Source organism: Peromyscus californicus, unplaced genomic scaffold (genome assembly GCF_007827085.1).
Source record: "Peromyscus californicus insignis strain IS unplaced genomic scaffold, ASM782708v3 Scaffold_10__1_contigs__length_136768540, whole genome shotgun sequence".
NCBI lineage: Eukaryota > Metazoa > Chordata > Mammalia > Rodentia > Cricetidae > Peromyscus > Peromyscus californicus.
Genome location: NW_026294391.1, coordinates 84,007,970 through 84,031,000, shown reverse-complemented (window position 1 = coordinate 84,031,000; position 23,031 = coordinate 84,007,970). Strand labels below are relative to the sequence as shown.

The 23,031-nt window shown below is 43.3% G+C and overlaps 3 protein-coding genes across 5 annotated transcripts in view; 2 read left to right on the top strand and 1 right to left on the bottom strand.

Moving 5' to 3' along the window:
• Window positions 1-58: 58 nt before the first annotated feature.
• Gla (galactosidase alpha) lies at window positions 59-12,124 on the top strand. Its single transcript, XM_052735703.1, has 7 exons — window positions 59-400; window positions 5,759-5,933; window positions 6,857-7,034; window positions 7,763-7,854; window positions 9,226-9,387; window positions 10,602-10,799; window positions 11,577-12,124. Exons 1-7 carry the CDS (start codon window positions 207-209, stop codon window positions 11,835-11,837), a joined length of 1,260 nt encoding a protein of 419 aa, XP_052591663.1. The 5' UTR covers window positions 59-206; the 3' UTR covers window positions 11,838-12,124.
• Window positions 12,125-13,741: 1,617 nt separating this feature from the next.
• On the bottom strand, window positions 13,742-17,067 carry Rpl36a (ribosomal protein L36a). Of its 2 annotated transcripts, none has more exons than XM_052735716.1 (5): window positions 16,942-17,067; window positions 16,477-16,582; window positions 16,058-16,125; window positions 14,598-14,720; window positions 13,742-13,860 (listed from the first exon to the last, which is right to left on the bottom strand). In XM_052735716.1, exons 1-5 carry the CDS (start codon window positions 17,050-17,052, stop codon window positions 13,840-13,842), a joined length of 429 nt encoding a protein of 142 aa, XP_052591676.1. In that variant the 5' UTR covers window positions 17,053-17,067; the 3' UTR covers window positions 13,742-13,839. The 2 variants fall into 2 exon arrangements, with proteins under 2 accessions (XP_052591676.1, XP_052591687.1); XM_052735727.1 differs by lacking the exon at window positions 16,942-17,067 and adding an exon at window positions 16,680-16,906.
• Window positions 17,068-21,038: 3,971 nt separating this feature from the next.
• Btk (Bruton tyrosine kinase) overlaps window positions 21,039-23,031 on the top strand; it is a 44,589-nt gene continuing 42,596 nt past the window's right edge. The window contains exon 1 of one of the 2 annotated variants that reach the window (XM_052735669.1): window positions 21,039-21,152. The gene's annotated coding sequence lies outside the window, so the exon portion shown is untranslated. Of the gene's footprint in view, window positions 21,164-23,031 lie in introns of both variants that reach the window. The other variant, XM_052735678.1, reaches the window with a different exon arrangement.

The following is a 23,031-nucleotide window of genomic DNA, read 5'->3' as shown; positions in this document are numbered from 1 at the left end:
GGGTCAAGGTAAAGAGAGCGCCAATATGATTGGTTAATGTATGTCTTATGTGATTGTTCATTGGTCCACCTCTGGCGATAACCGTCCAGTTGCCTGAGAAACGATGATGTCATTACTGAATAGCTCATCCATGATTGGTCCGCCCCAAGGGTAAACTTAAAGCCCATGTTAACTGCAGGAAACTGAACCAAAAAATTCCTGTGAGCATGGAGCTTTTGAGTGGAGATCCGGGTTTGGTCTATGAGCTTGCGCTTCCTCCCCTGGCCTTAGTTTTCTGGAGCATTCTTGGGGCTAAAGCACTGGACAATGGCTTGGCGCGGACTCCTACTATGGGCTGGCTGCACTGGGAAAGGTTCATGTGCAACCTCGACTGCCAAGAAGAGCCTGATGCCTGCATCAGGTATGAAATATTGAGTGTGTTTGTGTGGGTGTATTTGGTAGAAGAAATGGGAACATTTGAGCTGGAGGGGTAGATTCCTCTACTATTGTTTCTTTTTTATCCCCAACAAAGTATCCATCCGGGATCTGGACGGTCCCTAAACTGTTACCAATGTGAGCTGTCCTGAGATGGAAGATAGGCAGCAGCCAGTGCGTTGCTCCCGCTCCATCTCTTCCTGCACTGGGAGTTTTTCATATATCATATGGTTCCATGCAGACCCTTTGAGTTTGTACTCTGCCCTTGTTTAGTGCTAGCCTTGAGCTAAGCCATAAGCACGGTTGGAATGGGTAGGAGGATGACGAAGACCAATGCCAGTTTTTCTTTTTGGATCACGGGTTCTTTGGCTGTACTGAAGCGAGAGTTAGAGAAACCATGAGATTACTGAGCTGTCCCTCAACCCCTTTTCCTTGAGTGTGGCATCAGGCTGGAAAGTTGACCTGAAGGAACTTTGCACATCAAAGGTGAGAGTTGAGACCGGGTACAACCTATCTGATTCTCGCAATCCTAGTTTACAAACTAGGAGTAACATCTTTTTTAACTCGAGGAGCTGACACAGAAAAAGCTGTAAAATTGCTGGGCATGGTGGCTCAGGACTAATCCCAGCACTCCAGAGGCAGAGGCAGGCAGATCTCTTAAATTCAAGGCCAACCAGTGCTGCATAGTGAGACCCTGTCTCAAAAAGAAAGAGCTTACTATCAAGAAAAAAAAAAGAAAAAAGAAAAGGAAAGAAAGAAAGAAAGGGCTGTAAAACGGTTATCTCACACAGATGAACTTTCAGTTAAATAAACCCATTTTAAAAACCAACCATTCATGCCCTGACCCCCTCAATTAGGCAAATAAAACAGATGTCTCTATCCTGGCATGTATAGGAAATGAATTGTAAGTTTACAAATATATGGGCATTTTTCTAGAGAGGAGATGTTTTCCTTTCTTCAAATTCTTAAATGAATCTGTGATCTAGAAATGATTAAGAACCAAGTATTAGATATTGAGTGACTGCCTTATAAAAATTATTGAAAACATAGTAAGATCACCCAGTGGTGCAGAACGGCCTCTAAAGGCAGCTGCCACAACTCCCGCTCTGTGTTCATAAATTATTTCTCTGAATGCCTGTAAAGATAAAATCAGGGTGTTGGTCAGATATCATAAAAGAAACTGGCTTTCTAATTTTCATACTGTCTGTTCTATCCCTGAGATAAAATTTGTGGCAATTTGCCAATACAGGCTTTTTATATTTTTGTTTTGTTAATTGTGGCTGTTTTGGGGTTTGTTTTTGTTTGTTATAAAACTAATGCATGGTCATTGCAAATAATGTAGATGGTAAAAATAATATAATAGAAATTAAGACTCCCCCTCATTTCATCGTCTAGAAATAATCATGGTTAGCATCCATACACAACCTTACAATTATTGTGTAAATGAATACACAGATTTCTAATTGACTTCCACAAAAATAGTATCACTTTATGTATGAGTGGATAACATCAAGACCTCAGTGCCCTTAAATTCTACTTCATTGTACCTTGAGGCAAATCATTTATCTTGTTTTGTTTTTCTTGAGGTTTGAGGACATGGCCACGGGCCTTGCAGATGCTAGGAAAGTGCTCTATTACTGAACTTAATTCCTTGCACTTGGATTTTGGGGACATGGTCACCCTGAGTGGATCAAGCTAGTCTTGAACTGGGGATCCTTTTGCCACCACTTCCTATTTACTGGGGTTACAGGCGTGCAAGATCATGTCCAGTTTAATTATTTTTCTTCTAAATTGGGCTGGGGTGTAGCTCAGTTGGTACAGTGTTTGCCTAGCATGCACAAAGCCCTGGGCTTTGATCCCTGTCATCTGGTAAACAGAGAGTGGTGATGCACATTTAAATTCCAGTATTTAAGAGGTGGAAGGAAGCAGAAACATCAAAAGTTCAAGTCCATCCTATGCTACAGAAGCCTGGGATACAAGTGACCTCAAAAAAAATGTGCCGAGTATATATAGTACCTGGTACAGAGTAAGAACTTGATAAATGCAAATGTTGTATATGCTCTAATTTATTTGTGCAGTCCTTTGTTTTCTTTCTTTCTTTTTTTATTTTTTTCATTCTGGAACTCACTCTGTAGACCAGGCTGGCCTCGAACTCACAGAGATCCACCTGCCTCTGCCTCCCGAGTGCTGGGATTAAAGGCGTGCGCTACCACTGCCCGGTGTGCAATCCTTTGTTAATAGCTACTTGGATTCTTCAATTTTTGTGCATCCTATTCTTACCTGATTTCTTTTCTTCTATTCTTCTCTTTTTTTTTTTTTTTTTAATGAGAAAGGTCTCACTTTGTAGGCCTGGCTGGTCTGGAACTCTAAGCAATTCTAATGCCTCAGCCTCTCAAGTGTTGAGATCACTGTCATGCACCACCACCACAGGCAAGCTCAATTCTTTTCTTAGAACATTAATTCTAGGGCCCAAAGGTATGCTCATTTTGATAACATCATTCATTTCCAAAGATTTCGCAGATATATGTACACAACAGTGTATAAGAATGCCTATTTCTCAACAATATATCCAAACCTGAATTTTGTTTGTCATTCTTTTAAATCTTTTGCAAATCTGTTTTGTATTATTCTTTATGTATTTTTTCTGCCTCTGTGGAACTTGAACCCAGGATCTAACATGTTAGGAAATATACCACTGAACTATACCCCAGTCCTTCTTAATGTACATTGATGTAATTACTAAGGAGGCCGAATGTCTTTTCCTACTTTCAATCTACTCCTTGAACTGTTGTCCTCCATGGATCTGCCTCCCCTGCTTTTTGCCATTACCCTATTTAACTCCATCACCTGCATTTTTCTTTTATTCCATTAGGTTTGGGTCTAATATATATTGCAAATACAGGTGGTTCTTGACTTTGAGTTGTTTTGATATTCATATAATGTGACATATCAATTCTTTCATTATTTCTGGCTTTGGAGTCTTATGCCAAGAAATCAAAAGTTAAGACACAAAGTAAAGAGCATTTTATTTGGATGCAGAGTAAATTTGCAAATGGGAAACAAAGACTCCTCAGTTCCACTGAAATAGCATTCCAGAGGGAAGGTGAGCTTGAGTTTTTTGTTTGTTTTGTTTTTGTTTTTTGTTTTTTTCAAGACAGGGTTTTCTCTGGCTGTCTGGGGAACTCACTCTGTAGACCAGGCTGGCCTTGAACTCAGTGATCCACCTGTCTCTGCCTCCTGAGTGCTAGAATTACAGGCATACACCACCACTGAGCTTGGGTTTTTATTTTTACTTATTTCTTATGTGTACAGTGTTCTGTTTGCATGTTTGCCTGCAGGCTAGAAGAGGGCACCAGATCTCATTACAGATGGTTGTGAGCCACCATGTGGTTGCTGGGAATTGAACTCAGAACTCTGGAAAAGCAGTCAGTGCTCTTAACCTCTGAACCATCTCTCCAGCCCAGCTTGGGTTTTTATAAGGTGATTGGATTGTTAGCCAGGCAGTGGTGGTGAATGCCTTTAATCAGATGCAGAAGCAGGTGGCTCTCTTTGAGATTTAGGCCAGCCTTGTCTATACAGCTGGTTCTAGGACAGCCAAGGCTACACAGAGAAATCCTGTATCGGGAGAAAAAAAAAAAAAAAGGGAAGGTGATTGTGAAACCTTGTATTCTTAGAGGAAGCTAGAAGACTCATGGCATGAAATGGGTGGATCTCTTTCTGAAGCCTTGAATTACAGTAATCTTTGTATTATAATGCCATGTTACAGTAGCTTCCTTTCTTTCATAACACAAAGCATTTTATCTTTCAGGTGAGCTTTTCAAATCTTTTGCCAAATTCCTTCAAAAGTCTTTTTGGAGTTTGTTCAAGGTTTTCTGAGCCAAGACTAAGATAATATTTCTCCAAAAAAAAAAAAAAAAAAGGTTAAAGCCGGGCGGTGGTGGCACACGCCTTTAATCCCAGCACTCGGGAGGCAGAGCCAGGCGGATCTCTGTGAGTTCGAGGCCAGCCTGGTCTACAAAGTGAGTTCCAGGAAAGGCGCAAAGCTACACAGAGAAACCCTGTCTCGACAAAAAAAAAAAAAAAAAAAGATATTATTTCTCCATTTATTTAAGCCAGTGAGGAGCAGGATAGTTTTAACATATGATTGATAAATATATTAATGTCTAGGTATCTTAGCTTTTTTGGTTTTCTGTTTCTGTTTTTCTGTTACTATTGTGAATGAGATTGTTTAGCTCTACGTAGGAAAAGCTGGTACCGGAAGCAGCTGTCTGTGATGTTAACTCTTACTCTGCTGGGGTTCCTCTAGTTGTCCGTAGGCCAGGCAGACCTTGGACCTGCAAATCGCCCTGCTTCAGTTCCCTCAATAGCTGGAATCACCAACCCGTGTCACCACAACTTCGGAGTTGCAATAACTTTCCAATTTTGTCATGTATCTCATTCTTAGTTTAATTATTTGCAGTTTTTGTTTATTTCTTTTTTTATATCTGTTTTCTTTTTTTTAAGAATTTATTTATTTTTATTTTATGTGCATTAGTGTATGCATGTCTGTGTGAGGGTGTCAGGTACGCTGGAACTGGAGTTACAGACAGTTGTGAGCTGCCATGTGGGTGCTGGGAATTGAACCCGGGTCCTCTGGAAGAGCATTCAGTGCTCTTAACTGCTGAGCCATCTCTCCAGCCCCTAAATATTCTTTTGTTTGTTTTTGTTTTTGTTTTTTTGAGACAGGGTTTCTCTGTGTAGCTTTGCGCCTTTCCTAGAACTCACTCTGTAGCCCAGGCTGGCCTCTAACTCACAGATATCTGCCTGGTTCTGCCTCAGGAGTGCTGGGATTAAAGGCGTGCGCCGCCACCACCGCCCGAAAATAAGGTAGGGAATTTCTTTATGGCAATGTAAAGGCAGGGTAAGACTAGGTTTCTTTTTTTTCTTCCTTTCTAATTTTTTTTTTTTTTTTTTTTTTGGTTTTTCGAGACAGGTTTTCTCTGTGTAGCTTTGGAGCCTGTCCTGGAACTCACTCTGTAGCCTAGGCTGGCCTTGAACTCACAGAGATCCGCTTGGCTCTGCCTCCCGAGCTAGGATTAAAGGCGTGTGCCACCACCGCCCAGCGTTTATTTCTTTTGTGGTTAGGGAAAGAACGGCCCCACCCTTCTGTGAGTTCTGGGGCAGAGATTGGGAGGAAAGGGAGAGGAGAAACAGGAAGGACGGTTAATTTTACCTGTATGGGTTGTGATTACTACCACAGTATCACTGCATTTTTGGAAACTGTGAAATCCCAAGGTGCCTTAAAATGGGAGCGTGTAAGCATTCATCTAGTGAATTGGAATGACCGTTGGAATTCCTTTTTCAGTGAGCAACTGTTCATGCAAATGGCAGATCTCATGGTCTCTGACGGCTGGAAGGACGCAGGTTATGAATACCTCTGCATAGATGACTGTTGGATGGCTCCAGAAAGGGACTCAAAGGGCCGACTTCAGGCAGATCCCCAGCGCTTTCCTAGTGGGATCCAGCACCTAGCTAATTATGTGAGTTTAAAGCTGTTTGTTTCTTTTTTTTATGGGTCTGTATCACTTACAAAAGCTTATTGAGAAACAGGCCACGTGATACTTCAAAAATGGAATGGTTGCTGTTATCTCAACAATAAATTATGGTGTTTACCAGGTGGAATTATCATCACATCAGCCTATACACATTTTCCAATAGCTCCTGAGGCCTGCCTTTTTTTTTCTGAAACCAGTGAATTGTCTAGGAGAAAAGGAGAGCTTGATTGTGTCGAGCATGCTTGTATCTCCATAGCAGTGTGGGAGGTTACCACAGTTATACCATTCATGAATTCTCAAAAATGAAAGCAAACGTTCCAGAGACTACTGAAGGCAAATGAAGCCCTGATACTAGCTTAAGGCAGTTAAGCAGATTTTATTCAGGACTGTAGGAAAAAGGGTCAAGCTCCAATCCAGATGGACAAGTGAGAATCTACAACCAATGAGCAAATCCTGGGAGTTCACTAGGTGGAAAACTGCTAAAAGGAAACATGAAGTCAGGGGATGGTATAGCTTAGCAGGATTCTTGCCATAGTGAGCTCACCCAGAAAGATACCATGGAGGCCAAGACAGGAGGAGATTCAGAGAGACCTAACTGAAATGTAGCCAGCCTTTCTCAAGATGTATCTGTTACCGTTTTGGAAGGAGACTGTTTGGGATCCCATGAGGAATGTTAAAGTGGCCATAGCTTTTTCCTCACTTCTGTGCTACAGTTCACCATGTATAGTTAGAACTATCCTAGCAGACTTGGAGGATTTGTTCTCTGCTTCCCACAAACTCAGCTAGAAAACTCGAGTGCTTTAAGGAGGCAACCCCCCAAGACCCAGAGAAGTACACATCTCTCTGCTCTAAGTCTTAGGAAGTCCCCCGCCTGTTTTTAACTACTTCCTGATCCATCCTCATTTCAGGTCCACAGCAAAGGATTGAAGCTAGGAATTTATGCAGATGTTGGGAATAAAACCTGTGCCGGTTTCCCTGGGAGTTTTGGATACTATGACATTGATGCCCAGACATTTGCTGACTGGGGTGTAGATCTGCTAAAATTTGATGGTTGTTACTGTGACAGTGTGACATCCTTGGCAGATGGTATGTTTTTTTAAAATACATTTATCTTTAAAATTACATTACAATCAACAAAATAAAAATGATTTATGGTGTATGTGCTGTGATGCCTGCTGAGAAGTCAGAGGACAGCTTGCAGGAATAGGTTCTCTCTTATCTGTGACTACTATGTGAGTCCCAGGGATCAAACTCAGGTCGTCAGGCTTGGCAGCAAACACCTTTACTGCCTGAACCATCTCACCAGCCCAAATAGTTTATTTTCTTTAAGAAATACAGCCATAAGCATTTCTCAGTTTTTACTTAACATCAACTGAAAGATCAAGCCACAGAGACAAGAGCTTTGAGGCTAGAGGAAGCCGAGCCTCCAAAGAACTAATCTCAGTCATTTATTCATCTACGTGGGATTCATACGTGCCTAACTATGGCACGTGGCATACACTGTGTACTTTCAAGCCAAGGACTCGGAAAAGGAATGATAATTAGTAATGATAACTAGATCTGACATCGTTTGTGAGAGTCCAGAACGTCACAGATAAAGTAACATCTTACCCCTGCCTTTCCTCTATATATGCATCATCTCTGCACTACCTCCCCAGAGCAATCCTGGCAGTCACAATTTAAGCAGAGAGCAAACTATCCCTGTCACTGGTTTACAATATAAACATGGACCTTTCAAGTGGCTTTTTCAAATGTTCGGCACTAACTGGAAATTCCCTTCTTTCCTTTATTTTACCCATTGTTTTCTCCTACAGGTTATAAGTACATGTCCTTGGCCTTGAATAGGACTGGCAGAAGCATTGTGTACTCCTGTGAGTGGCCTCTTTATATGAGACCCTTTCATAAGGTGAGCTAGTGAGCCCAGAATTTCAGAATCTAAATTTCAGAATGCTTGTAATTATAGTCTAAGCTTCCACTAACTGGGAAACCACCTCTTATTTTTTTCCTTTTATTTCACTGTTCATATCTTATCACCGGCAATCCTGCCAGTATTCGCTCCAAAAATCCATCCTGAATTTACTAACTCTTGTCCTCCCCACCACATCCCCACTGGCCTTCCGGGCCACTCTCATCTCTCACCCAGCCTGCTCTGACAGCCTGATCTCCCTACTTCTGCCCTCTTCTCTACCCCCACCATTTTCCAAGCAGCAGCAGAACCGTCTTCTGAGAAATGTCAAGGGCATCCATCCCATCAGTCACCTCCTTAAAACTTAACGGGCTTTGCATTGCACTTGGAGTAAAATCAAACTCCATTACCCTGCCTCTTACCTGCCTTCTATCCTCCAACAGCTCTTTCCCTCACCACACTTTGTTTCTTTCTGTCCGTCAAATACCGTATCGACTCCACTGGTGTATATTCACTGTGCATGGTACTTGGCCACACAAAGACATTTCCATATGCGTCTATGATTATGTATTTGCTTATTATTTCTGCCAAGTCTTCGCCCAAGATTTTAAAAGGGCTGGCTACTTAACATTGAAATCTGAGCAGGTGCTCCAAACTTGGGTCTTCTCTACTTTAAAATAGCCTTCTGCCTGTGCATTCTCTAGTCCTTAGCTGCTTGGTTTCCCTGGGAGAGCTTTCCTTTCCTGTTCACTTGTTTGCCCATCTCCCCTCTAGAATGTAAATCCAGGAGGGTAGGTCTTTCTCACTGTTTCCCAAGCATATGGCCACTTGAATAAGTATTTATGGAATGAGTCCCTATTATTTTCTTTAAATCTTTCTATAGTCTTTTTCCTCAGCATTTTAGCCCTTGGATAGCACACCTACATATCTACAAACTGATTCATTACACAAATTACATGTCTCAGATTCAGATTTTATCATGTTTGATGGCATCCTGTATAATTTTACAAGCCTTATTTTTGCTCATTTAGATCACTGTAATTATTTCATTACAAAAACAGAAACATGCCCATTTTAGGCTAGTTTACAGATTCCAATAAAAACAAAGTTCTTTCATAATGCTAGTACCTAGACACCACAGTTCAGTGCATGTCCAGCATAAATAATATTAAAGTCACTGTAAACAGGTACTTAAAATTGTATGGCCTATTTATAAAGTAAACATCTTCTAGTGGAACTCCCTTACATTTAGAACTCTAAAAGATGGTCAGGCCTTGTTATTTGTTATGGGGAGACTTTTGATCTGTAGACTAGAGGCCATCAGTGCATCTCACAGTAAAGTTAAGACTGCAAACAATTCTGTCTTTACAGCCCAACTATACAGATATCCAGTATTACTGCAATCACTGGAGAAATTTTGATGATGTTTATGATTCCTGGGAAAGCATAAAGCGTATCTTGGCCTGGACAACATTGAACCAGAAGGAGATTGTTGAAGTCGCTGGACCAGGGAGTTGGAATGACCCAGACATGGTAAAGACCTGAGCCCTCCTCATTTAAGAGCTGGTCGCTTTTTTTTTTTTTTTTTTTTTTTTTTTTTGGTTTTTCGAGACAGGGTTTCTCTGTGTAGCTTTGCGCCTTTCCTGGAACTCACTTGGTAGCCCAGGCTGGCCTTGAACTCACAGAGATCCGCCTGGCTCTGCCTTTCAGAGTGCTGGGATTAAAGGCGTGCGCCACCACCGCCCGGCTGCTGGTCGCTTTTTTTCTGTTGGTGCCTGGCTCTGAAACCAGGGCCTAGCACAAACCAAGCAATGTTTCTAGCACTGACCTACACACCCAGCCCTGGGAAGAGGCTCTCTGTGAGCACTTACATCACAGTGCTGTGGAAAATGGTTTCTCTCAGTTGACCATCTAGGAAATTTTTCAATTGTTCCAGCAGGCATTGGGTAAGCTGGTTAGAGTCTCAGCACTCCAGAGGCTGAGACAGGAGAGTTGTTCCAAATTCAAGGCCAGAAGGTTAGCCTGGACTACATAGTAAAGACCCTATCTCCAAAAAAAGAAAAGAAAAAAAGAACTGAGGGGGCCCCTGCAGGTATCCTGTCAGAGAAACGAACCTGCAAAGAGATGAGATTGAAAACCTGGTGCAGATTGACTTCGTCAGCCTGGATCACTTTAGGGAGTCTAATGCCAGGCAGTTCACTGTCAACATATTGAAAACACTACAGTTTGGGTAAAGGCTTCCAGGAAACCATCAGTCCAATTCCAGGTGCACAATAAAGCTTAAGGTGTGACTGCATAGAAACTTTTACACAGTACATGTGACCCGTTCTATAGCTAAAGGACCTAGAGTCTAGTGTGGTCTCTGACTGATAGCATAGAGGTCAGCGGGCCATAAAATACATGTGACATCTCCCCTAAGGATGGATAATGGTCTAGGGAGGGAAGAGTCTGGGATAATCATTCTGGGGGGTTTGAATGAGATCTGCCTCTATAGCAAAAGGTGGGTGAGGTCTGCCTCCACAGATAGCAACAAAGTCACCAGTTTGTTAACAAAATCCACTCCCAGCCTTCTGGACAGAAAAACGGGTATTTTATCTCCTCAGTTGAGAAGAGGCCCTTGTGTGTTTAACATTCCTGGCTTTCCTTAATGCCTCCCTGAGTACGAGGACCTCTGTACCCTCAGCAAACAACAAAAACCCAAATAGTTGAATCTTCTCTCATCTGAATTATTTCCCTCTTTGTCATAGTTAGTGATTGGCAACTTTGGCCTCAGTTGGGACCAGCAGGTAACTCAGATGGCCCTTTGGGCTATCATGGCAGCTCCTCTACTCATGTCCAATGATCTCCGACAAATCAGCTCCCAAGCCAAAGCTCTACTTCAGAATAAGGATGTAATTGCCATCAACCAAGACCCCTTGGGCAAGCAGGGGTACTGTTTTAGAAAGGTAAGTAATACTTCCTGACCAGGAGTATACTATCCTGCCTTCAAGTTTATGATTTGCACTATTTGTGATGGCCTTTTATCAAATTATCTCAAGCCTAACTGTGCTATATGAAGAAATGATTGGCTTCTTTTCTCAGTTATATTTCCCTTGAACTTGAGAACCATGTAGTTAAATAGTAAGACTTTGTCAGAACTGTTACTGGGTTTTGTTTTGTTTCGTTTTTTCAATACAGGGTTTCTCTGTGTAGTGCTGGCTGTCCCGGAACTCACTCTGCTGCCCATGCTTGTTAGAGGGTATCCACCAGAGAAAACTACTCTGACAAGAGCTTAAGCCAATAGGAAGGTTTTTTATGGTTTTTCCAAGACAAGTTTTCTCTGTGTAGCTCTGGCTATCCTGGAATTCCTTCTGTAGACCAGGCTGGCCTCCAACTCAGAGATCCTCTTACCTCTGCTGGGATTAAAGGTGTTCAGGATCCCAGTGTTTTTGTTTTTTGCTTTCCAAAACAGGGTTTCTGTGTAGCCCTGGCCATCCTGGAATGCCCTCTGTAGACCAGGCTAGCCTTGAACTCAGAGATCCACCTCTATATCCGGAGTGCTGGGATTAAAGGTGTGTGCCACCACGCACAGCTAGACATTACTTTTTAATTTCTAAAATATGCTGCTGGCCAATTTTAATTTTTCCTCCAAGTCTATGATAGTTCTGACAATAAGGCTGAATATCAAATAAGGCCAGTAATGGGGTTCCCACATGTTCACACTTCTTTTCTTGGCTTTTTAGGAAAACAACATCGAGGTTTGGGAACGACCACTCTCAAACTTAGCCTGGGCTGTAGCTGTGAGGAACCTGCAGGAAATTGGTGGACCTCGTTCTTACAGCATCCAGGTTGCTTCCCTAGGTCAAGGAGTAGCCTGCAATCCTGGCTGCATCATCACACAGCTCCTTCCTGTGAAAGTACAGCTAGGCTTCTATGGATGGACTTTAACCTTAAAATCTCGAATAAATCCTTCAGGCACTGTCTTGCTTAGGCTAGAAAGATAAGTTAGACTATCTAAAGGCAGAGATGTACATTAAATGGTCAGTTTTGCTAAGGACTACTTCCTGTCTCTTTCCTGTTTCCCCTTTAAAGTACCCCAAAGTCATGGCCTTTAAAAGCTACTTCAAGGTAAGTTTTTGGAAAGGCTTTTGAAATAAAGTGGGTACTCCTGTGCCAGGCACTATAACAGATGCTTCAGGTATACTGGTCCATTTTAGCCCTCATAATGCTGAGTCCGGTGTTCCACCTACTGGATTCTGTAGGGCCAGGATTAAAAAAACCAAAACTTTTATTTTTATGTGTTGAGTGTTTTGCCTACATGGATGTGTGTGCTCCACATGCATGCCTGGTGCCGTGGTGGCTTATAATAAGTTTTGGTTTTAATCACTGGGCAAGCTTCAGTGAAACATTTCACTATTGGGATAAGAATTTGTACTGTATCAATCTGATAATAGAAAAAATAAATGTCAAAAAAAAAGAAGTCAGAAGAGGGCATAGGATCGTCTGGAACTGGAGTCGGCGATGGTTGTGAAGCAAGTGCTCTTGATCACTAAGCCAGCTCTAACACATAAAGCAAGGGATTTAAAGCCAAGCCAACCCCACACTGATTGCTAGGTGAGGTACTTGGTGTGGATTGCTTAGTCTGGTGCAAAGAAAAATGAAATCAGCTTCCTCGGTTAAAGGATTGAAAACATGCCAGGGGATGGGCTGGCCCTAGTGGCATACCTTTAATCCCAGTACTTGGGAGCCAGTGCATTAACTAAGACACCAAATGATGAACTGCCCTATTGACAAGCTGGGGCATTCAAGCAGTTTCTAGTAAATTAGTAGACATTCTAATCCGTGAGAACAAACTTGTGGTCAAGGTTTCAAAACTGCCCCTTTGCTATCTTTTTTTTTTTTTTTTTTTGGAGACATGATTTCTCTGTATAGTTTTGGTGCCTGTCCTGGATCTCACTCTTAGACCAGGCTGGTCTCGAACTCAGAGATCCACCTGACTCTGCTTCCCGAGTGCTGGGATCAAAGGTGTGCACCACCACCTCCTGGCTGCTATCCCATTTTTCACTACTCTTCTCACCAAGAGGTGTGCATATACATAATCACAGGCATTCAGGAAAGCTGAAGCAGGTTTGCAAAGACTGAGACCAGCCAGGGCTATGTAAAAATCTCAATCATACACACAAATTCATGAGCAAACATGTACCTCTAATTCAGAATATATACAAAATGGTGCAAAAGCACCCACCTAAAATACTGAAGGGGGCAGATAATTTTCAGGAAAAGCCTATTGACCTGGGTTTGACCCTGGAACCCTTGGTAGGAGAATCAACTTTCAAATGTTTGTTTCTGACCCCCTGTATTCACATTCATGCAAAAGAAACAAGCTCAACCCATACATGGGCCAGAGAACTAATGCAGCAGGTTAAGAGCAGTGGCTGTTCTTCCTGTAGACCCAGATTAATTCCTAGCACCCACAAGGTGGTGGGTTTGTTGGGGGGCATTTCAACACAGTAAAAATCTCACCTGATGCTTGCAGACCTCCACTGCTGTACCTAACTCTAAAGACATGGGTTTTCTCTCAGTATCTCCTCCCTCATCTGGTTCCTGCTGGGATTCATATCTTGCCTGTGTTCCTCACACTAATAAACTGGTAGAGGGGCCTCCTTCTAACTGCCAAAAATAAATAACATTAAAAGCTAAAAAAAAAAAAAAAAACAACTCACCTGAAAGGTATGTGGCTCTAAGTCAAGATGTTTAAAGGGACATAACCTAAAACCAATAATGTACATTGGAGTGTACTATGATGCCTAGAGAACATAGCCAAATCTCCTTAAGTAGCAAAGATATAAGTCATATTTTACGCCGGCTCAAAGTTCAATCCTAAAGTAGTACTCAGACACCAAGCAGAAACTCAGAGAATTTGTTTATTCCCTCCCCCAAAACCAACTGCAATCGTAAGAGGTGAGTACAAGCTCATGATTTTACTGTCTTCATAACAAGATCAGCTTAGAACTGGATCACCTGGCCCTGTAAACAGAACAGAAAAACAAAGTGTTGTGTTTTGTAGTACCTTTTTTTCCTGAGACAGTGTTTTTCTATAGCTTTGGAGCCTGTCCTGGATCTCGTTCTGTAGACCAGGCTGGCCTCGAACTCACAGAGATCTGCCTGCCTCTGCCTCCTGAGTGCTGGGATTAAAGGTGTGCACCACCACTGCCTGGCCTGCTTTGTAGTTTTTAAGGAACCTTACATTATCCATGGTCTCGACACATAACTTATTAGTTGGTTGCCTGCCTACCATGGCCCTGGGTTCAATCCAAGACCACAAAACACTTCCAAGGAGACCATGTTGCCTCTTCCTTCCCTAATTGTAGCAAAATCTATACACTGAAATCTTGAAGCCATTTAGATATACTGGTGTTCAAGATTTTCAATTTTTCAGCCAATAAAGCACACGAAAAATCCACAAATCTGAAAAACAACATAAAAATAAAATACTCGCTGGGCGGTGGTGGCACACACCTTTAATCCTAGCACCCGGGAGGCAGAGTCAGGTGGATCTCTCAGTTTCAAGCCAGCCTGGTCTACAGAGGGAAACCCTGTGTTCAAAACAAAACACGAAAAGCTCCTGGTCCCAAGCATTTCAGATATGGGATATGTAACTTGTACCTTCAGCTGTGGACAATTATCTTTGATGGTACCCTATGGCATAGTAAGCTCAGAACAGTTACCCCTACGGATAAAGCAATTATTTAAAAGAAGGGTACCTTTCTCTTCTTATCGCCTCCCAGTTCAAAGTGCTTGCATCTCTTAATAGCCAGCATCCTCTTTGATCTGCAGTTGGGCTCAACACACTCAAGTCTCAGCACAATCTTCTTTGTCGTTTTAGCCTACAAAAGAAATGAAGTCAAATCCTTCACAAAATTACATTGTTGCCACGATCTGTATTTAGCTATGGAGGAAAAACAAAAACCCAGAAGCCAATGATTTGGAGAACTTAATAGTAACAAAGCTGAAGCTTATGTGGTTGTACGTGCCTGTGTTTCCAGCACTCTGGAGATGGAGACAAGTGGCAGCCACATGAGTCTGAGGTCAGCCTGGGCTACATGGGATTGCCACCCCCTACACACACACACCCAAAAAAAGCTACTTTAAATTTGTAGCCCTTCAGGCTATTTGTGTTGTTTACTGGTTGATTCAAATAAAAGCCAGCCAAATTCACACAAATATGAAATAAAACGTATGGAATTCACCAATCAAATTTTAAGACTTCAATTAGCCCTAAAGTCAGTTAACACTCACACCCCATTAATAATCAACTTCTTCTTTTTTTTTTTTTTTCCCGAGACAGGGTTTCTCTGTAGCTTTGCGCCTTTCCTGGAACTCACTTGGTAGTCCAGGCTGGCCTCGAACTCACAGAGATCCGCCTGCCTCTGCCTCCCGAGTGCTGGGATTAAAGGCGTGCGCCACCACCGCCCGGCAATAATCAACTTCTTAAGTCCACCATTTTAGCCAGTTTTGTTGCTAGTTTGCAATCTGAAAGCTGAAACACATAGCTGTCTTCCAAACAAACTGGCTGGACATTTAAATGAACAAGCATTCTCATTACCCTACATCCAATCCAGGACCCAAAGGAAGTCACTCATTTAATTTCTACAAGCAGGCTGGCAGAAGAGGAAGAAAGAGATGAACGAAGAAATGCTATGTTCCAAGTAGCTGAACCTTAAGGAACCTCATTAAACTGGAGAAGAATCCAGAATTCAGCCAGTGGAAGGCCTACACACATACTGTAAGAAATTTTAAGACTTCATGAGACTTGAGAAATCCAAATATCCTTCCATGGCAGTACAGGGAATTGAACCTGGGCTGCCCTCATACTTGGCAAGCACTCTACCACTGAGCTTCCAGCAACAAAGAGCTGAGGATTCAGACATGACAATAAATGAATGAAAGGTCTTGCTGGTGGACACATAATTCAGTTCTTAGGAAAGCAGGACATATTCCTTTATTTTTGCCTTTTTAGGGGGTATTGTAAATACTGAGATGCTATAGTCTAGATTATAGTCAGATCTGAGTTGACTCCCAGCTCCACTGCCTTGGAAACATCCCTGGCACAAGTGGGATAACTTTGCTGTAATTAACACTAGTAACGCTTGGAGACAAGAGATGACAAATGCAAGGTCCTTCCCACAATAATCAAGGAACATGTCAATTAGTAATCACTAACCTTTTTGCGGAAAATAGGCTTAGTCTGCCCACCATAGCCGCTCTGTTTCCTGTCATAGCGCCGCTTTCCTGGAAAAAGTCATTTGTTATGATATGCTACAGATCATATGTCAAAATAGCCACAAGGGAAAGTCTTAAGTTTAAATTGGAGCCGCCCTGCATTAATAAATTTTGGTTGCACCCAAGGAGGAGGAGGGGGAATATCTGGACTTGTTACTATGTCTCATAAATGTCACATCCAAACCAAGTTATTTACTCCGGCATGGCAGGAAACAGGCACAACTCCAACCCTTCAGAGGTTGAGGCAGGAGGATTGCTTATTCCAGGCCAGCTTGCTTTACATAGTTGGCCTTTATCTCCCACAAACTCCCCATCCCCGCCCCCTAGCCACCACCACCAAACTACATATAAACAGCTTACCCTGAGCATACAAAGAATCCTTGCCCTTCTTGTACTGGGTCACTTTATGGGGTTGGTGCTTGCCACATTTCTTGCAGAACGTCCGGCGGGTCTTAGGAACGTTCACCTAGTAAAAAGTGTTCAGAACGTGCCGTTACCAGACCACAGTGGCCCAGCACCCTCCCTGGATCGACATGAAACTGAATAACTCTACAGCTACTCACTAAAAACACATCGACCATGTAGATCTAAAAGTTGGTCCAGTCACACGCGCCATCAAACAGCGTATCCACCCACAGCTAAATCAACCCATCACTTCAATTCTTCCGCCCATAACTCGGTTCCCTGTGTGTCGCTCTCGGCAATGCTAGATTTCTTAGGTACATCGAGATCTTGCCAGAGCCTTGATGTACTCTGGGATAGTACTGTCTACGCCGGGAGCAAGGATTAAGCTGGATACTACGAAACCCCGACATACAACCATACCATGTTGGCGGGAGCGATATCGGCACAGAAAGAAAGAGGCAAGGCCAGCAACGGAAGTTTATAGGAGGTGCCTGAGTGCACTTCCTCAGAGCCGTGGGAGACAGCTACCATAGAGTCTGTAAGGATCCCAGCGCAGCGCCCTCGGATGGCTGGGATGATTTATCTTAGCCGCGGACAAGCGCTTCAGCCGAGGCTCCGCCTAAAGTCTGTGGCTCTGTCCTCCACTTCCTCCCGCCCAGCGCCCCGCATCTTCTTTACTCCATCCGTTTTGGCGGACGTTGCAATTTAGCAGCTTAAGCGACGAAAGCAATGCTCTTCCCAGACTCCGATCTGCCGTGTTGAAGCAGAATAGGGACTAGGATCAAGTGGAGGGGTCTTCCATCTCAGCCTAACATTCTCGTTCTGTTTCAAGGAGACTGAAATGATCTTTCACGGCAAACTGTGGCTCAAGAAAGCCCTGGGAGGGAGCCAATTGCTTTAGTTTGCTTATTTAATGTCTGTTCTGTTTCAAGCACTGTTGTAGGAGGAGGACATAGTAATTGATTATGCTCATCACTGTCCAATTCCAGGCTAAGTACTTTGAAGGAAAAGAACAATGCAAGCAATACCCTTTTAGCCGAGGAAGTAAATTGGCTGCTCTTAGTTCTGAAAACTGACAGTGAATTTATCTGGCTTCTGAAATAGTTGGGCCAACCAAGAAAACATACCTCAGCACTTTACTTCCCTGAATACTTGGCAGCAGACATGTATGAAGTTTCAAGATAGTTCAACAGAGAAAGGCTGAAGGGAGCTGAGGTTTGGGGTTTTGTATTTGTTTTTGTTTTTTTGTTTTTTTGTTTGTTTGTTTGTTTTTAAGATAGGACTGCAGGTAAGCCTGTAGCGTATTTTCTTTTCTTTTTTTGGTGGGGGAGGAGGAGCTGAGTTTTAACATTGATTCTCAGGATGATTCTAGGAGGAAGGTGGTAATGCTACTTCCATTTCCCAGGGGAGGGCATGGATCCAGTAGCATGTGAAACTATTTGTCCGGTGTTAACAGTAGTGGATTCAGGATGCACACCCCATCCCCATGCATTCTGATGACTCCTGGTTTCCTTTTACTATCACACAATATTACCATTACGGCCTGCCTATTATAACAGCTATCTTTGGGCCGGGGAGAGCCTCACAAATCCCAGGCGGGCCTTAAACTCACCTATGTAGCTGAGGATGGCGGTGAACTTCTGATCCTTCTCCTGAGTGTTGGGGTCACAGGTATGTGCTATGTGCCACCCGTGTCTGGATGCCTGCCTCTTTTAATCCTGCCAATCTTCGGGAGCTGTTTTCTATTACTAGTATTTACCAAATGAGGGAACTGAGGCACATGAGGCATTACATTCACTTATCCAAAGTCACACGCATGGATATTTTTAAAGTTGGGATTCGATCTTAGGCCATTGAGCAGTACATAGGCCTACCCTTACCCAGTATATTACACAGGGAAAGAGAAGCCACTGCAGGGTAGACGTTTGGGCTAGAATGCAGAGGAAGCAGCGGTGGCCTAGGGGCTAATGTTAGGGGACCCTGGAGCATCCTGCTTGCTTAATGCTCCAGAAATAAGTTGACTCTGTTCACCCATATTTTTGTTCGATGGTCTCTGGGGCTAAGATAATAACAACACCATAGCCTGCTTCATTTCTTTGCCAAGCTGCCAGCCTGAAGTCCAGCAGTATTTTCCTCCCTCTAGACTCTTAGAAATCTTGCTGGCCTTTAGGGAGTTTCTACTTTTTTTTATTGTTGTTGTTTGGTTTTGTTTTCCATGTAAGTAATCTGGAGATAGAAAGACAATTAGCCAGGGTTGGGGATTTAGCTCAGTGGTAAAGCACTTGCCTTGCAAGCCCTGGGTTCAATCCTCAGCTCAAAAAAAAAAAAAAAAAAAAAAGAAAGAAAGAAAGACAATTAGCCTTCATCTAATCAAACTTTGTTCCTTTAATCATTCCCCATGTGATGTGGTTCGGGGAATTTTTATTTTAAAATATTTAGTTGTCTAAATTGCATATGTTTAAGGTATACAGTGTGATCATATACACTTATCTTGTATAATAACTACCACAGTCAAATTAATACATCCATCACCATCCATTGTTGCCTGTGAGTGTGTGTGTGTGCATGTGTGTAGGGGTGAAGACACTTAAATCTGCTCTCTTATCCAACTTCAAATAAGCAATAGAATATTAATACAGTCTCCATAATGCATATTAGACCCCCAGAAATTATTCATCTTATAGTTCAAAATTTGTTTAGCAATATTTCCTGTTTTCTACATGTATCTGCTCATTGATTTCCCCAAAATGAAGCACTTAGAACTTAAGACAAGACTCTAGGTATAGTCTGTCATTGCACAGTGTGTGAGACATTCACTTTCCTCTAGATATTATGCTTCTATTAAAAAAAAAAACCCAATGTTCTCTTGACTTTTCTCTCAGCCGTGTATGTTTCTGACTTGCCATTTCTCTTAGCTGCTATCAGCAAAGCCCAGGTACCATTTTCACGGGCACGGCTGCCACCTTCTCCCTTCCATGGGGAGCGAACACAAGCCATCAGGCTTGGCAGCAAGTGCTTTTTCCTACTGGACCATCTTGCCGGTCCATCCCCGGGGAGCCATTTGCGTCACTACTGTAAGCGTATTTATTCACACTGTTTGGGCATAGTCCTGTCGGTATGAATGGGTGTGCTGGATGAGTGGTTGTGTGCAAAAGGTGAAGAAGTAGCTTTATTCTGCCCTTCCCCTTTGCCTCCCTGTCTAATTTCCCACAGTGCTCCTATTAATTAGCAATTCCCACCCCAAATGGACCTTTAGAAAGGATGGACCATGTGACAAGGAGCATCTGACTGAAGAAAAGGGGAGGGATGTGAATGTCTGTGGTCACTCCATTGGAACAGTTACTGCATGTGACCAGGGAAAGGACATAACTCGTCAATAAAGTAGGGAGAGCCATATAACACTTGGTGCCCATCTATCTGTACCAATGTGATGATTTACCAATCTGCCAGTCTATAAATGCTTTTAAAAAGTCCTGGTGCTTTCAGAATTCTGACCAATTTGGGGGATTGGTGATGTTTCTGTATTAGGGTGTAACATCTCAAGGTAAGGCAATATGAAAGTGCCCCATGAGTGAAGATGGACAAAGAAATCAGTCACCAGATACAGGCTGCATTTCTTTAGCGAATCCTCTGGGAGAAGACAGGAGCTGGGGCGTAACCTAAGGACCTGCTGAGGGACCATTCAGGCTTCAAATAACACATCTAGCCTTGCTTACTGCTTTACGGAATCAAAGAAAATGGTGTAAATTGTTTATCTTTGAGAGAGAAAAAAATTGAGGCAGAATTTCCTATGTTGTCCAGGCTTTCAACTTCCATCGCCCTAGTAGCTGCATTATAAATGTGTTTTCTCATGGTTAAGGTCGTAAGGCTGAATCTTGAAGGAAGAATATTCATAAAAGAGCAGTCAGAAAAAATGGGGAAGGGCACAAGTCTTTGTGTGGGCTTACACTCGGGCATATTTATCTGTAGAAAAAAAAAGCTTTCTTAGAAAATGACTCAGCAGGGGAAGTCTTGTCTCTACCTCTGTCAGGCTGTGTATCTCAGGGTCTCTGAGTGAGCCCTCTTTGTCCTTCAAGTTGAACTGTGTGGCCCTAAGTCTCCCCTGCTGAGGGGACAGGAGACTTTAAAGACACTGGCTTTGTTCTGTGTCTTGCCAGCTTAGGCATCTCTTTTCTTCCTGTGCTGATCATCCCCCACAATCCTTTAGGTATGTCATCCCTTTACCCCAGGGAGGGTAATCTTGATGACCTGTTCATTCGGTCCAGCCCCATCATCTTTGGGGACTCAGCAACCCCAGCAATGGTAAGATTCTGTCAGAGCTGGACTCTATTGGTGGAAGAGGTCCCAGGCGAATGAGGGTGGGGAGAGTTGGGGGCGGGGGTAGACTAGGGACAGCGGTACGGAACCAGATACCATATTGTTAAGAAGAAAAAAAGGCATTGGTTTAAGTCAGGAAACAAAAAAAGGGAACTGAGTGGCTGTGAAAGGGTGGGGTTTGTTCAGACTGTCCTTCCTCTCTGGACTGTAAGAATATGTCTCCAGGGCCAGTGTCTTCAGAGACCGAGTCCCACCTTCCAAGTCCCGGCATCTCATTACATCTGGGAAGCTACCTGCATTAAGTCAGAACTGAGGTGGGTCTGAGGTGAGGCAGAGACTGGGCACAGCCGTAACTCCTTCTCTTGGAACCTTCAAAGGCCAGACAGGAAACATGGCTGGTTCCATATATCTGCTGGTGGAGAAGACTCACGGAGAGTGGGAGGCCACCAGCAGAAGACCCTGGCATGCCCTTCCAATGATGGAGGGGAATGTAAAGGTCTTCTGAAGACAGCCAGTGTGGTGGGGGCATTAGAGGAAGAGGAAAGACTGATTTGAACATCTGAAAAGGTAGCCAACGTTAGACACGGAGCTCTGCAGCTCTTGGTGGGAAAGAAATACCTCAGGCAGCAGTAGGGCAAAAGCTAGCCACTTTCACCAAATACTGTTTGAAGACCTGAAATGCGTCCTCGTATCAATGAGACCCTTAGAAGAAGGAATTCTAAGCAGCCGCTTAATCTGCAAAAACTCTAAAACAGCTCATGTGTCTCAAATGGCAGTGCTAACTGGGGAAAGGTCTGGGCTACATGGGGCAGATGCAACTTGGTTTGGCCTTCAACCGGCCAGATATTACCAGGATGAAAGCCGGCTTATAGGAATGATTGTGTGGAGGCTGTGGCAACCTCGTGGTAATAGTGGGTAGGAGACAGGCAGCGGAAAGCAGCCTCCACCCCAGCTGAGACGGTGTGGCCAACCCCTGAGGTCTCTGGGAAGATTTTCCTCTTACCATTGCCTACCATGTGCATGGCTGCCTTTTCTCTTGGCTTCATTATCTCTCCTCTCGTTTCCTTTCCCCTCCCTCTCCTTCCTCTTCTTTTCCTGGTCACTAGCCCCTGATCCAGAATCAGCACGTAAGAGCCTTTAAATTGCATCACATTTATCTTGCCACTTTCTCCTCGAGCTATCTTTTCCATTTCTCTTCCCCCTTCCCACCTGCCTGTTACTTTGCTTGGAAGTTATTGCCAGGACTTAATGGGTAAATAAATGTGAAGTCGTTAAGACAGGCCCCTGGCAAGAGTAAGTGCTGTCTCTCAGCAGTCATTACTAGTTTTGTTCCTCCGGAGCCCTGCCAGTGGCCCATAGGGCTGGTCTAGGGGCAAATGGTGTGAAATTCAGACTCAGATTGCTCTGATCCAGCTGATCTAGACATTCTGGAGTGAGTGGCCAGACCTCCAAATGGAATCTTATCATCCTCACTGCTCAGCTCTCAAGGCTGGAAGGTTTATCCCATGCCGCGTCCATTGCCAGAGCAGAGTGGTGGTGGGGGATGGGGTGTTTATCCCATGCCATGCATTTCCAGAGGCAGAGGAGCAGCGGTGCAGAGGTTGGAGGTTGAGGGAGGGACACTCCGCGCAGCCCAGAGACTGTCCTCTTGACTGTTAGGTGTGCGTTCTAGCCCGGCTCCTTCCTTCATTTTGCATGCCACAGTTCTGAAGCAAGTGTACTACTCCCTTTCTCAATTATTTGAAATGCGCCACAAAATGCAGATTCTCATAGAAACCTAAAGTGTTACACCCATGCAATATCTCTTAAGGCTTGCCTCATCCACTCTAGTTTGATTTTATGTATTTATTTTATTTGGAGACAAGGTCTTACCTACCTAGCCCAGGCTATGTCGCCTGGACTAGTCTCAAACTTGTGGTCCTTCTGCCTTACTCTCCTGTGTACTGAGATTGCTTGTGGACATTGCCATACCTGGCCTGACCTGTTTCTGTTCAGACTGTTTAATCTATTTGCTCATGCAAAACTCCAGATTCCTGTTGCTTATGGCTGTTGATGTTTTGTTCAGACTCTTGGCAAATGCCTTCTGGGGGAGAACCAGTGTAACTTTGCATCTCCTTGTAGGAAGGGTCTCGATGCAATTTAAATAGTCACTATGATTTGTTAGTTCCATTTGAGCCAATTTCCTATAGAGTT